Source organism: Ostrea edulis, chromosome 1 (genome assembly GCF_947568905.1).
Source record: "Ostrea edulis chromosome 1, xbOstEdul1.1, whole genome shotgun sequence".
Taxonomy (NCBI): Eukaryota; Metazoa; Mollusca; class Bivalvia; order Ostreida; family Ostreidae; genus Ostrea; species Ostrea edulis.
Genome location: NC_079164.1, coordinates 6,948,543 through 6,963,450, shown reverse-complemented (window position 1 = coordinate 6,963,450; position 14,908 = coordinate 6,948,543). Strand labels below are relative to the sequence as shown.

Below are 14,908 nucleotides of genomic sequence, written 5' to 3'. Positions count from 1 at the left end.
CTCGTAATTTTGAAGGTGATTACATGTATCCCAACATTATGAGATCTTTTTTTTTCGCAGTTTCGAGATCTTTTCTCATAAGAATAAGTAATAAATTGTTTCGTAAATTGGAAGATTTTTCCCGTTTTGTCTCTGGTAGAACTTGGACATAATGTCTACGGAAATATCCTCTCTATTGATCGCAAAATTACAATTACAAACATGAACTCCCATTAAAGTTAAAAAGAATGGAAAACATTCCTAGATGCACGTATATTGAATGGAACGAAAGACAAAACACCATTGACAGCTAAATTGAATTTAACGTAGGGTACACTGCACCGCGAAGGGAACATTCTACAGTTCCCAAAAGGATTGACACACCTGTGTATAAAATACCTATTGAAAGCTACTCATTCTTATGGAGGGATTCTACGTACAGTAGTTCCATGCAATATGCATTATTCAATTCCAGGTTCTTTTCCCCCATCAGTCTACGCTTACCGTTGGATTTATTGATAGAAATAAATATTTGCATTTCATTGTAATTTATGTTCATGTTATAAAGCACCCCCCCCAAAACAAACAAAAAAAAAAAAAAAAAAAAAAAGCAAACCAAAAAAAAAAAACAACCAAAAAAAAAAACAAAAAAAAACAAAAAAAAAACAAAAATAAAAACAAAAACAAACAAGCAAAAAAGCAAACCAAAAAAAAAAAAAAAAAAAAAAAAAACCCAGGGAAAATAAAAAACAAATTAAAAAAAACAACAAAACAACAACCCTTGTATTTAACTTTTAACTCTACGCTAACCTTTCAACTAACTTACACGTATTAAAGAAATAAGTTACGAAATCAAATACAGTCTACTCCATTTATACTGAAGTGGCTTATATTGAACTATCTGTTATAATGAAATCACTTATATTAAACTATCTGTTATGTTGAAATCACTTATCATGAACTATCTGTTATATTGAAGTCGCTTATATTGAACTATCTGTTATATTGAAGTCACTTATATTGAACTATCTGTTATTGAAGTCACTTATATTGAACTATCTGTTATATTGAAGTCACTTATATTAAACTATCTGTTATATTGAAATCATTTATCATGAACTATCTGTTATATTGAAGTCGCTTATATTGAACTAATTGTAATACTGAAGTCACTTATATTGAACTATCTGTTATATTGAAATCATTTATCATGAACTATCTGTTATATTGAAGTCGCTTATATTGAACTAATTGTAATACTGAAGTCACTTACATTGAACTATCTGTTATATTGAAGTCACTTATATTGAACTATCTGATATTGAAGTCACTTATATTAAACTATCTGTTATATTGAAATCACTTATATTAAACTATCTGTTATGTTGAAATCACTTATCATGAACTATCTGTTATATTGAAGTCGCTTATATTGAACTATCTGTTATATTGAAGTCACTAATATTAAACTATCTGTTATATTGAAGTAGATTATATTAAAAGTATATGTTATGTTGAAGTCACTTATATTATACTGTCTGTTATATTGAAGTCACTTATATTGAATTATCTGTTATATTGAAGTCGCTTATATTGAACTATCTGTTATATTGAAGTCACTTATATTGAATTATCTGTTATATTGAAGTCGCTTATATTGAACTATCTGTTATATTGAAGTCGCTTATATTGAACTATCTGTTATATTGAAGTCGCTTATATTGAACTATCTGTTATATTGAAGTCGCTTATATTGAAGTAAAAAATAAATCCTCAGTAACGTTATTTATAAGTTTAACACTCGTTATATTGAAATTTGGATATAATGAACAATTCAGGTCGGTCCCAGAATTTCTGCATATCCGGAGTAGACAGTGCATGGAATGAGCGTTTTTATAGCGGGATTGATCCCTTAATATAAACCAAACATTTAGTCCTCATATATTAGATTCAATCAAATTACACAGTTCATCCTGAATTCCACTTTTTCTCTTTTACAAGAGCGGAATGTTATCAGACAATGAAAACGTGAAGATAACGAGCAGATATTCCGTACTGTGTCTGGCTACTGTCGATTTTATTCATGTTGTCAAAAACCCGGAAGCTAATCAGTTTGCCTCGACTAAGCCGAGATTTAAATAAGGATTTGTGAAATAATTTTCGAATTGAAAAATATTTACCCAGTGTCAAAGCGCGTATGTTGTCAATACTTTGTAGGAGAGAGCTAGTCAATAAACAGATGGCTTAGGTCAATATGATTTTTGTTTTATGCCGATTTGATATTCCAGCGATTATTACCCGAGGGAGATTTTATCGTGTGGCTGTTTGTAAGTTTGCATGTGGATTTGTGATCCCTCAATGTTCAATGATGTCGATTATGCTGATATTTTAGATTATCATACTATTATATTCGCATCCCCATTAAAAAAAAACCCAACAAACAAAATAAAACAATCAAGCAAACAAAACTTATAATCGACACTTTTGAACAAAGACGAGCTGGTCAATAGGAATTAGAATTGACTATATCGCTAGAATTCTGCTAGATTTAAGTCTTCCACGATTTAATGGGTTTTTGTGTTTGTTGGTTGTTTGTTTTGTTTTTGTAAAAATAAAAACCGGATTCCTGGAGACGTATAAAGTCACCAATTGAAATGATTCTTTTAATCTTACTGATACAGCTTTTTATCTTACTGATACAGCTTTTTATCTTACTAATCTTACTGATACAGCTTTTTATCTTACTAATCTTACTGATACAGCTTTTTATCTTACTAATCTTACTGATACAGCTTTTTATCTTACTAATCTTACTGATACAGCTTTTTATCTTACTAATCTTACTGATACAGCTTCAGAAGAATCCCCGCTCGAGTCGTGATATTTATCATGTATTCAATAAGAATCCATTGATCTGCTATAAACTGTCTCCTCTTCAATCAGAAATACGTAGTTGCTTCCATTGTTATTTGTTTTCCTTTTTGAGATTTCATGCGTTGATAAAGAATGAGAAGTAATCAACAAATATCTTACATTTCACGCAAACATATCATTAAAAGGCCCGCTGTTAATGACTCGTGAAATCCCCGGAAATCACGAGGAAATTCGGACTTTAGGATCATTGTCTTCTGGCTGCTGAGTATGACACGCTATTTCAGAGATTTATCTCATTTGCATGATGGCGGAGTCATTTGGTAGCGTCCCGCTGAAGGTTAATGAAAACTGGCAGTGTGTCTGCTACACACGTGACATTGTCGTGACCTTGTCACCACCGGTATCTGAGGAATCACCTGTTAAGGACGCGAGATGATGCGAGATCGTAATTAAAGGTCATAAGATACTCAAAATTTTGCTGTGTTACATGGGGGTTTCTAAAATACATGCAATGCACCAGTAACGTGATATTTTTGAAGATTTCCTATTTCTTGATCATGTTTATCCATTGCATTTTCAAGTAAAGATTTGTAAATATGCACAAATAAAGGTGGTTTCATGGGGAAATTCTGTAGTAAATATTAGGTTTTAGTAATATTAAAACATACAAATACTTTTTAAAAATTCTGTAGCATTTGTTTTTGGGTCTCTTATTCTTCACCTCCGCTCAGGATTTTCGTTTATAAATATACTACATGCTATATAAGTTTTTGAATACATTTTTTCACATGACTAGTGTCAATACTTTAGATTCCACTGATGTTTTGCCTGAGTTATTTCTCGGTTGATAATTTGACATTAGAGCACAGAGATGACAATCACTTTCACAATTACACCGGCTCAATAACAACACAAAAGATAACACCACTGACGTCATTTGCCAATCACTGAAAGCAACTGTGGGTATTTCATGGCTGTCAAACCTCCTCGACTGACAAACACGGAACATTTTATAAGAGCTGAAATTACAAGAACACTTCGAGAAGATTGAATGTGCATGTAACACACGCACGCACGCACGCACATACGTGTAACGCGTGTCAAATGAACGCGTTAACTTCCCACCTGCAACTGCACACTTCTACAGTTATTGGTATTTTAGTACGAAAATTTACTATTTGGTACTAAAAACAACATAGAAGACATTGCTGCGGTTGAAATTTGCGAAATATAATTTTATTCACTCCTTGGATTTTTGCTTATCAAGTGAACACTTTCCTTTACACACGGTCAATTGAACATTTTCCTTTAGATACAGGCAATTGAACACTTTCCTTTACACACAGGCAATTGAACACTCTGACACACACAGGTAATTGAACACTCTGACACACACGTGTAATTGAACACTCTGACACTCACGGGTGATTGAATACTCTGACACACACAGGCAATTGAACACTCTGACACACACAGGCAATTGAACACTCTGACACACACGGCCAGTTAAATACTCTGACATGCACAATCCATTAAACACTCCCAAGCATCCAAACAATCATTCTCACCACCCTAAATAGGTTGGCTTTCTTTCGGTATAATAAGGCCAATCTCTAAAGCTTACAAAAAAGCGTGAAACGATTATATCAATCGAAATTGGGATGGGATAGACAGGGAATCCACACATTTCATGGAAATTATCGCCGCAAGAAAATCAGGGGTGGGGGGTGGGGGTTAGTATTGATTGGATGATTGATTGATGATATATTTTACGTCTCGTCGAGAATATTTTATTCATACTGAGACGTAACCAGCTTTATGTGATGCACCACGAATTTAGACCTATCCTTAGGGTCCAGGGTCGTAACAGTGAGGGTTCTTTATTGTGTCAACACCTACTACATGTACGACAAGGGATCTCACATCCAACAGATCCGTGATTCTCACTACTAAATGTCGAGTGTTTGGCGAAGGAGCAATCACTACCAATTTGAACGTCTTAGGTTTGACGCATGAACGGTGCTTGAACTCACGACCTCCCGGTTACGAAGCGAACGCTCTACCACTGAGCTACCGAGACCGGTCGGGGGAGGCCTAGGGGTAGTAGTGTCCATAATCATAACTTTAAATGTAATAATAACTTATAATAATTATCATTATACACACACACACACACACACACTTTTATGATTATAGACTCCCTCGTTTGCCAATGCATTGCATGCTGTACTGGCCAGACTGTTAATTCGACCAAAAAGTATAATGAATAAAATCAAAATTCTGTAATACAGTGCCTAAAAGATCTAATGCATGTATTCATAAGTATATACATTTTTTGTATTACTTTGATTTTTTAGTTGACTTTTGACATAAATAAAAATTAGATATCTTTGTCAAGAAAAGTTAGCCTACGCGATATTTTAATTTCACTCTAAAAGGTAACATTTTCATGAACATTCTGTGTATATGTAACTACATAGATGTGGCCTTACAGAAAACTTTAATCAAACGTTGCAAAAACCATAAATTCTTTGAAAATCCGGTTTATAACACCAGTTTATATAACTTCAGAATCAGGATTTGCTCTCGATTCCTTCACATGCTGTTACAAAGATATCTACATGTTTATGATATGTACATGCACATTATGTCAATTTTGACTGTCATCTCACTTTGAAATATGAGGACAAAATTGAAATAGAGAATCCCCAAAAATCACGATTTTGCTTCATCTTGGATATTTTTGTTTAGAGATTTCGTGCCCTAGGCACTCATTACGCCCTTCCCTTGGATAAATTCTGGTTTCACTCCGCCACATGCCGTCAACTAAATATCCACTAAACGTGTTACGTGAGGGATTAAGAATTTTTAAAATACGCATTAGTTTACTTCGTATTAAATTTTACTGCCGTGTGAACGTTATTTAATTCGAATCAATCTAATACGCATTATTTTACTTCGCATCAAATTTTATGCGAAATAAAATTTAATGCGCATTCGTGTGAACGAGGCATTAATCTATCGTATGCCCCAGTACCTATAGGCTTCAGTATAATATAAACAGGCAAGGATGATAGCAAAATTTACATTTGAAAAAAAAAATGTTGTTGGTAATATTCAAATTTTAGTCGATGTGGTAGTTTTCAGCCTCCGGAGGTGTCTTAGAAACTGAAGTTTAATCAATTTTATTATTTTGTTTAAGGTAATATTATTACAATTACTAAGATATCGATCAACTTCGACACCAGTTGCACCTGTACAGGAGTCGAGTTTGTGAATTACTGTCGGTCTGTGTTACATTTCTATAAACAAACCGTTCAATCCGGTTTTTCGTCTCCTGTAGAACCGCGACATGATTGAAATTGACACGTTCACTTTGAATTGACGTTCTTGGGATGTTGTTGCAGATGTCACTTTATCTAAATTTCATTTCGAAAAGTACACGAAGTCAGGAACTGCCACGATTTATGCTAGCATACTTCACGAGCGCATTCTGTTGAGACCCCCCCCCCCCCGGACCATTGTTTGAACTAATACTGAATTGAATACTACCTGAGGATGTTTGTACATCAATAATAATTTACCACTGTCCTGGTGTCCTTTTAATGTATACCATCACGTAAAACTTCGATCAACTATTATGGTCGAACTCTACCCCTAGGGGTCATCATTTGAATAAACTTGAATCTGCACCCTATGTTGACGATTGCAATATGAATATACGACTAATGATGACAATTTTGATATTATCTTAGAGTTACAATGTATGTCCCTATACTTTGCTGTCCTCTTGTGGATTTAAGCTACCCCTTGGAGACATGGATGGAAGAAACTTTAACCTACAATACGCACAGGACTAGTGTAGAAAACCCAAGTTATTTTCCTTGGGGGTCCTGATGTTTCCACACAAGCCCCTGTACACTACGTGGGGATCCTTGCATATTGATTTGAACAGTTTTAAATCCCCACTCATCAAGGACGCCTTTGTATCAATTTTGTCTCTCTAAATCCAGTGACAAAAGATTTTAAAAAATACTTTCACTATATTTTAATTATTTCCTCTGTGAAAATGGTGTGACCCTTCATTTGAACAATTTTGAATAGCATTCTGCTTTACAGGACGTTTGGTAGAAAGTGGCCCTGTAGTCCCGGAGAACTAAACAACGTGTAAAGTTTGTATACCTGTTTCACTCGTTTTCCATAACCAGGACAATTGTAATAAAATACTTTTACTTACAGCAGGCATTAATTTAATTAAATGGATATATAAAATATATCCGGATCAGGCTTGTAAAATGTTATTTATAATTACGAAACACTGCCCGGTTTCATGCTTTCTGGGGGAATGGCGTGATGTTACGAAAGCCTATTAGTATCATATAAAATATAAATTCACCTTTCACTCTCTCGTAATTATGAGATAATTATCTCGAAATTACGAAAAAAAATATCTTGTTATTACGAGAAAAGATTTCGTAATTACGAGATAATTATCTCGAAATTACGAGAAAAGATCTCGTTATTACGAGATAATTATCTTGAAATTACGAGAAAAATACGTAAATATTGGTCACATATCTTTCTTTATATATGATCTCTCCTCTCCTCATTTTGTCAGTGTGTTTTCGATGCTGTTTTAAATATAAGAAATCACTTTCCATTTAAAGCATGTCAAGTAGACCATTAGAAGTTTTAGAAAGTTAACTCACCGAGCGAAAGTTTAATAATGCATTTAATTAAAGTACAAAGGAAAGAAAACGACGATTTATTATTGTAGGTTTCTGCACTATCAATTAATTAAATTTTTAGAAGTTTTACGATAACATAAGCTAATGATAAAGTTAAACTATCATAATGCTTAGTGTAACTGTATATGAAAGTTCAAGATTCTTGTAATTCCACCTTAAGTGCACACTATGATGGTACATTATCGTTTGGCACATACCTACCTCGGCGACGATATGCACGTACCCTCGCGGTATATATAGTCCGTTGGTACATGTACTACATATTGTCGACGACGATAACATGCGCCGAGACAAGGCATATTTGTAGCATCACGGAACATACTATCGTTAGAGACAATTAGACCATGGGCTAGTAAAGGTAATGGGGGGGGACCCCTAGGGATTTTTGCAAACAAGTATTTTTTAAAAGTACATAGTCCCTAGATTATAAATTAGGTTGTCTGACATTTCTACGTGGGGGCGTTTACGAGTTTTGGGGCAAAAAACATGAAATTTGTAAAAATGATAGCCAAAAACTGGAAAAAAAAAACCCTCTTCAAATCCGAAATAGATGTCATTGACATTTGCAAACAAGTATTTTGTGAACAAATGTAACCCTTTGTTTATATATAAAGTTGTTTGACATAAATATGTGAGGGCATTTACGAGGTTTTGGGCTAAAACATGATTTTTTCTTTAAAAATCGACGAAAAATAGTTGGCATTATCAAAACGTATTAAAGAGAGCACTGATTATTAAAGATAGAGATTTGAGCAAGTCTACTAATAACAAAAGGTACTGTGAGCAATGCTCACTAAGATTACCCCCCGCTTACCCCAATCTCCCAAAGGGTGTTGGTAATAGGTATAAACTACCTCTTTTCTGAGTGTAAAAAACAAATGGCATGACAAACCGAAACATATTGCTACTTCGATGTCCAGTGTGCATAACCTTTGACCTTTTGACCCCAAAATCGATAGGGAACATCTTCATCCCATGGGTAGTCCATATGTATGATATGGTGACTGTCGGTGGAAAGGATAACGCTTTAGAGCCCGGAAACCATATTGCTACTTCGATGTCCAGTGTGCTTGACCTTTGACCTTTTGACCCCAAAATCGATAGGGAACATCTTCATCCCATAGGTAGTCCATATGTATGATATGGTGACTGTAGGTGGAAAGGATAACGCTTTAGAGCCCGGAAACCATATTACTACTTCGATGTCCAGTGCGCTTGACCTTTTGACCCCAAAATCGATAGGGAACATCTTCATCCCATGGGTAGTCCATATGTATGATATGGTGACGGTAGGTGGAAAGGATAATGCTTTAGAGCCCGGAAACCATATTGCTACTTCGATGTCCAGTGCGCTTGACCTTTGACCCCAAAATCGATAGGGAACATCTTCATCCCATGGGTAGTCCATATGTATGATATGGTGACTGTAGGTGGAAAGGATAACACTTTAGAGCCCGGAAACCATATTGCTACTTCGATGTCCAATGCGCTTGACCTTTGCCCTTTTGACCCCAAAATCGATAGGGAACATCTTCATCCCATGGGTGGTCCATATATATGATGTGGTGACGGTAGGTGGAAAGGATAATGCTTTAGAGCCCGGAAACCATTGCGTCTACAGACGGACGGACGGACAGACGGACAACCCGATTCCAGTATACCCCCCCCCACAACTTGTTGCGGGGGGTATAATGAGGGTTTGTGTCCGTACATGTTGTGGAAGGAGTCATGTAACAACTCTCTCTACATATATACAGGTTTCACACCTCCAGTTCACGATCCTTTGAATTGGAGATCAAACCTCCGTAATAAAACAAGAATAAACACCTGTTGCATGAAGGTTACTTAACTTTAACTGACAGTTAACTTCAAGTTAACACTATATGATTGTTTAAGTTAATGACAAGTTAACAGTCAGTTCAAGTTAACTAACCTTCGAGCAAATGGGTCCTGATGATCTTACAAATTTTGAAAACGCAAAGTTAGACGTATAAATGATCCGGCTCTAATGATATTCGTCTTTGATTATTGTATAACCCGATGAAAGAAATAAAACCCACAAGAAATGTGCGTAAACATTTGCATTTTATATTTCTGAAAGTGTTATTATGACCGGAACTAAACCTTGGCGGACCGGAACGTAAATTGTAACCCGGTACGAAAATTACAGGTATTCAGCGTTTCTGTGGAAACTCTACCCGTAACTAAATCATGCGACACCGGACGACAATATGTACCGTCACACACACTTTGAATAAGATCACTTCGATTTGCTGACCAATCAACAAAGAGGGGAATAGTATCAAACGCGTTCCCAGAATTATCCACGAGTTGTGCAACTCGGATTTATCTCGTAATTACGAGATCTTTTCTCGTAATTACTAGATAATGGAATGCGTTTTTTTTTTTTTTTTACACTTTCGTATGATGTACATATTTTGATCAAACAGAATCTTTGTGCGGCTTGGTTTCAGAGGATTGTGTAAACACATAGACGGATCCAGGAAATTGTGAAAGGGAGGTTCATGATCTTTTAGCTACTCTTCACCCCCCCCCCCCATTTACATCTGCTTGTGTACATAATATCTTAGGAGGATCTTGAGACGGTTTTATACATAAAAATGTCATTAATTTGCTTGTCTACCCAGTTCTAGTCATGGTTACCGCTATACTCAGATCTGATTTCAAATTTAAAAAGGAATTTAAAAAAAAGTAGTCATGAGAACTTTGTAATCAGAAAACTACATTCCCTTGATGTAAAATGGTTTAGAAATTAAACCACTTTATAAGGAAACTAATTTCTTGATGAACAGTGCATACAATCAGCAACAATATAATTATTTTAGCGATTTCTACCCATTTTGATCGGATCGGCACTTTTTTTCTCCAGTTTGAATATAGTGATTATATCTGAACCTTTGTCATTTCGTTTCAATTATTATTATTTTTTTTTTATATTTCTTGGATATATATCTTCTATGACATGTTTTTTGAAGATTTTATTCGTAGATTTAAAAAATATTAGTAAACAGCGTTTTCAATTTTCATAAATAATTTTCTAAAAAATTAAAATATTTATATCTGAATCTTCTAGGCATGTTTGATCAGATATTCATACAAATGTATCATGCACGAAATCACAGCGAAATTTGGACTAAAGAATCTCTTATTTGCAAAGAAAACACCTTTTTTTTTATCATTCCGGGGAAAATCACAAAGAAATTCATATAAAATAACTGAAAGCCTCCATCACTCTTTCGATGGTGAAACCATACTTTACAAGAAGTGTATTAACGAGCCATTAAATAAATTTTCTATGTAGCGAGCTACCTTAATTGATACTTGTATCTGACGAAAATATCGTAATTTATATACATCAGTGTTTCGTCTTACATTTAATACTGGTGTTGATAAATTTGAACGATGCAATTACATGCAAGTATCCACCTTTCATATCACTTAGACTTAAAGTTGCATTAAAATTGAATAACTTAAATTTTTTGATCCGCAAAAAAAGAAGGGGGAGGGGTTCCGGACCCCCCTCTGGATCCGCCATATAACATCAAACACATAATTATGGTATAAATCACAGGAAGGAAGTCCTTTTTTATAATCTCTGTTGTAATTCACTACAGTGCCGGATCCAGAGGGAGGTCTGAGAGTTGGACCCCCCCCCTTCGTCAAAAGACTTTATTAAATAACGTATTTGCGGGTGGACCCCTCCTTCCTTTGAAAACCAAAATTAATGGTAGCTAGACCCCTCCCCCTCCCCTCTTTTAAAACTTCCTGGATCCGCCCCTGCACTAATTCAACATATCCTAAAATATTAAGGAAATAAAACTAGAACACATAATATTGGATAAGCTCGCATGCGCAAGTACAACAGAGTTTATTCATACACGTGTACATAGACATCTGGAGGTTCATTATTCCACTCAACTCATTCTACAACAGAAAAAACTATATAAAAACTCAAATATGTATTTGGTACAAAACAGGTCCGCTGCATGACCCCCCCCTCCCTCCAATGAATAATGCTAATGATATGATTATATTTGTACAAAAGGCCGAATTCAATATAAAAAGGGATATAATCAAATAAGTTATATCTATACATTGTTTGCAGATTCCAATTTTTTAATGAAAGGAAATCTTTACGTCTGACGTAAATGTTAGTAAACCTACCCAACATAAAGTAGGTCAAACCAAACTTTAAAACCATATATTTACTCAGGTGATAACACCTAGATAGTGTATACAGGCTGAAATACGCCGCACAGGTATTTAATGCTCAGGACTAGAGGGAAGGTCGAAAGAACAGGGAGGCCTTGTTGGATTTTAAGGTGAGACTAAATTATCATCATAGTAATACCGCTGTGTTTTATATCATATACTATAATTCTATTTCGTTAATTGTTGTAATCTGTCAAAATCTTTTTAAAAATGAAATTCCATTTTTATTTATTTAACAGTAAACTTCTCGTGTGATCCTGGCGTCAGAAATGCATCCCCGGCGCAGTGCTCAGGAAGTCCTACTGTGTGACCTCTGTGAAACTGTCCCCCTACAGAGTCACTGTGAACTTTGTAATATAAATCTATGTGTTAACTGTGCAGGAAAGCATGTCTCAGATTCGTCTAAAAGACACAATGTCGTGCCCTTTTTACACAGAAAGTCTACTCCTAACTACCCAAAATGTCCAAAACACGCCGACAAACACTGTGAAATGTACTGTGAAAAATGCGACATTCCTGTCTGTATTACCTGCGTCACTTCAGGTAAACACAAAGGTCACGATATATCAAATATTCTGGAAAAACTCGGATCTAAAACAGAAAGTTTACAAAAAGATTTAGAGGAACTAGAGAGCAGAATTTATCCTCGATATGAAGAAATGGCCTCCGATGTCCAAACTGAAAAAGCGGTATTAGAATCCAAATACGGGAAACTCACGACAGATGCCGATGAACAAGGAGAAGCCTTACACCGGGAGGTCACCGCCATTGTCAACCAGCGGAAATCCGCTATTTCGGAGATGAAAACTAAACATCTGGACGCGCTAAATAAAAATACAGAAGAAATCACACAGAAAATGACTGAACTCAAACAGATCATGTCCGACTTGAAATCAATCCTAAAATCAAATGACGTCTCCTTAACCTCTACTTACAAATCTAGGAATTCCGAATTTAAAACATTACCTCCTAAAGTCCGAGTTACAGTACCCAGTTTTTCTGCTCAGAAAATACACAAAGATCAGCTCAATAAAATGGTTGGTTCTCTGTCGCCATTATCCATTAACATAGAACAAGGCTACACAATGAAGTCAGCAGAAGCTGTATCGTCTCCTCCAGTCAAACCACTGCTTGATGAGCCGCGCGTCACCGCCACCATAGACACTGGGTATAACACTGAGTATAGAGGACTATACAGTGTTAGCTGTCTGAGTGAAGATCAAGTCTGGACAGGCGGGCAGAACGAAACCATGAAGCTGCTCAACCTCCAGAGTAAACTACTGACATCAATACAAACCAAGTCAAGGAACGAACCACACGACATAGCAGTGACACGGGACGGAGATCTTGTTTATACTGATAGTAACAATATAAACCTAATTAAGAATAAAAAGATACAGACCGTGATCACACTACAGGGGTGGGTACCTCACAATGTCTGCTGTACCGCGGCTAACGATCTCCTGGTTACCATGAACAGTGATGATAGAAAACAATCCAAAGTCGTGCGTTACTCCGGCTCCACAGAGAAACAAAGCATTCAGTTTGATGATCAGGGTCGTCCTCTCTACTCATCTGGTGGTTATAATAAATACCTCAGTGAGAACAAGAACCTGGATATCTGTGTGGCTGACTGGAAAGTTAATGCAGTAGTGGTGGTCAATCAGTCAGGAAAACTCCGATTTAGATACACTGGTCATCCCTCTAATACCAAGCAATCATTTATGCCACTCGGCATCACTACAGACAGCCAGAGTCACATCCTGACAGCAGACTGTGGCAATCACCGTATCCACATCCTAGATCAGGACGGACAGTTCCTCCGTTACATTCACTGTCATTTAAAGTCTCCATACGGTTTATGTGTGGACATCAGAGACAACCTCTTTGTGGCTGAGTGTTTCACTGCTAAAGTGAAGAAAATCCAATATCTATAAACACAGTGTTAATTACACATCTCTACAGTGTTAATTACATCTACCAACACAGTGTTAATTACACCTACCAACACAGTGTTAATTACATCTACCAACACAGTGTTAATTACACCTACCAACACAGTGTTAATTACATCTACCAACACAGTGTTAATTACATCTACCAACACAGTGTTAATTACATCTACCAACACAGTGTTAATTACATCTACCAACACAGTGTTAATTACATCTACCAATACAGTGTTAATTACATCTACCAACACAGTGTTAATTACATCTACCAATACAGTGTTAATTACACCTACCAACACAGTGTTAATTACACAGCTCTACAGTGTTGTTAATTACATCCCCGTGTTAATTACAGCCCTGTGTTAATTACAGTTCTGTGTTAATTACAGCCCAATGTACATTACAGTCCTGTGTACATTACAGTCCTCTGTTTGTGATGTGTAACATGTACTTGTGTTTGTGAGTTTAACAGAACATTATTTTGTTTGTGAATTCATTCAATATGTGTTTGATTTTACAATGTATATATTAGATAAACATGATACAGAGTTCAGTCTTATATTATTACTGAGTACTTACTTAGATTTGTAGTACTGTAACAGAGAGTGACCCCAAACGTCCAGTCTTCATCACAGATCTTCAGATTCAAGGTCACAGTCTTCTGTTGACCATCAATAACATCACACCACTTATCTAAATCTCCACCCTCCTACAAAATAAACAAAGTGTAATCATATCAAACTGAATTGTCAAGGATAGTCTGTGATATGTCAATGTAATGGGAAGGAAAAGAAGATTTGACTGAACCGGGAATCGAATCCAAGGCCCTTCGTTCCCATGATATGACTGGACCAGGAATTGGACCCGAGACCCCTGTATTACTAGTCAGGTGATCTAACCACTGAGCTATCCAAACCAATATCCATGGTTTAACTGGACCGGGAATCAAACCCGACACCCCTGTATTACATATGTAATAGTCAGGTGCTCTAAACACACAAAACTATCCAGGCCAATATCCACAATACAAAGTGAGCTTTTCCAATTGAAATTTATCTGTTGTTATTGACTTTTTACATTAATTTTCTCCACAACCACTTGGCCAAATCCAATCAAAACTGG

At 35.9% G+C, this 14,908-nt stretch overlaps 1 protein-coding gene and 1 long non-coding RNA gene across 2 annotated transcripts; one reads left to right on the top strand and one right to left on the bottom strand.

Moving 5' to 3' along the window:
- Positions 1-11,454: 11,454 nt before the first annotated feature.
- Positions 11,455-11,875, bottom strand: LOC130051175 (uncharacterized). The gene is made up of 2 exons (XR_008799542.1): positions 11,787-11,875; positions 11,455-11,546 (listed from the first exon to the last, which is right to left on the bottom strand). It is a non-coding gene; the product is annotated as an uncharacterized LOC130051175 (long non-coding RNA).
- Positions 11,837-14,335, top strand: LOC125664292 (E3 ubiquitin-protein ligase TRIM71-like). Its single transcript, XM_048896980.2, has 2 exons — positions 11,837-11,944; positions 12,074-14,335. Exon 2 carries the CDS (start codon positions 12,104-12,106, stop codon positions 13,769-13,771), a length of 1,668 nt encoding a protein of 555 aa, XP_048752937.2. The 5' UTR covers positions 11,837-11,944; positions 12,074-12,103; the 3' UTR covers positions 13,772-14,335.
- The last annotated feature ends 573 nt before the right edge of the window (positions 14,336-14,908 follow it).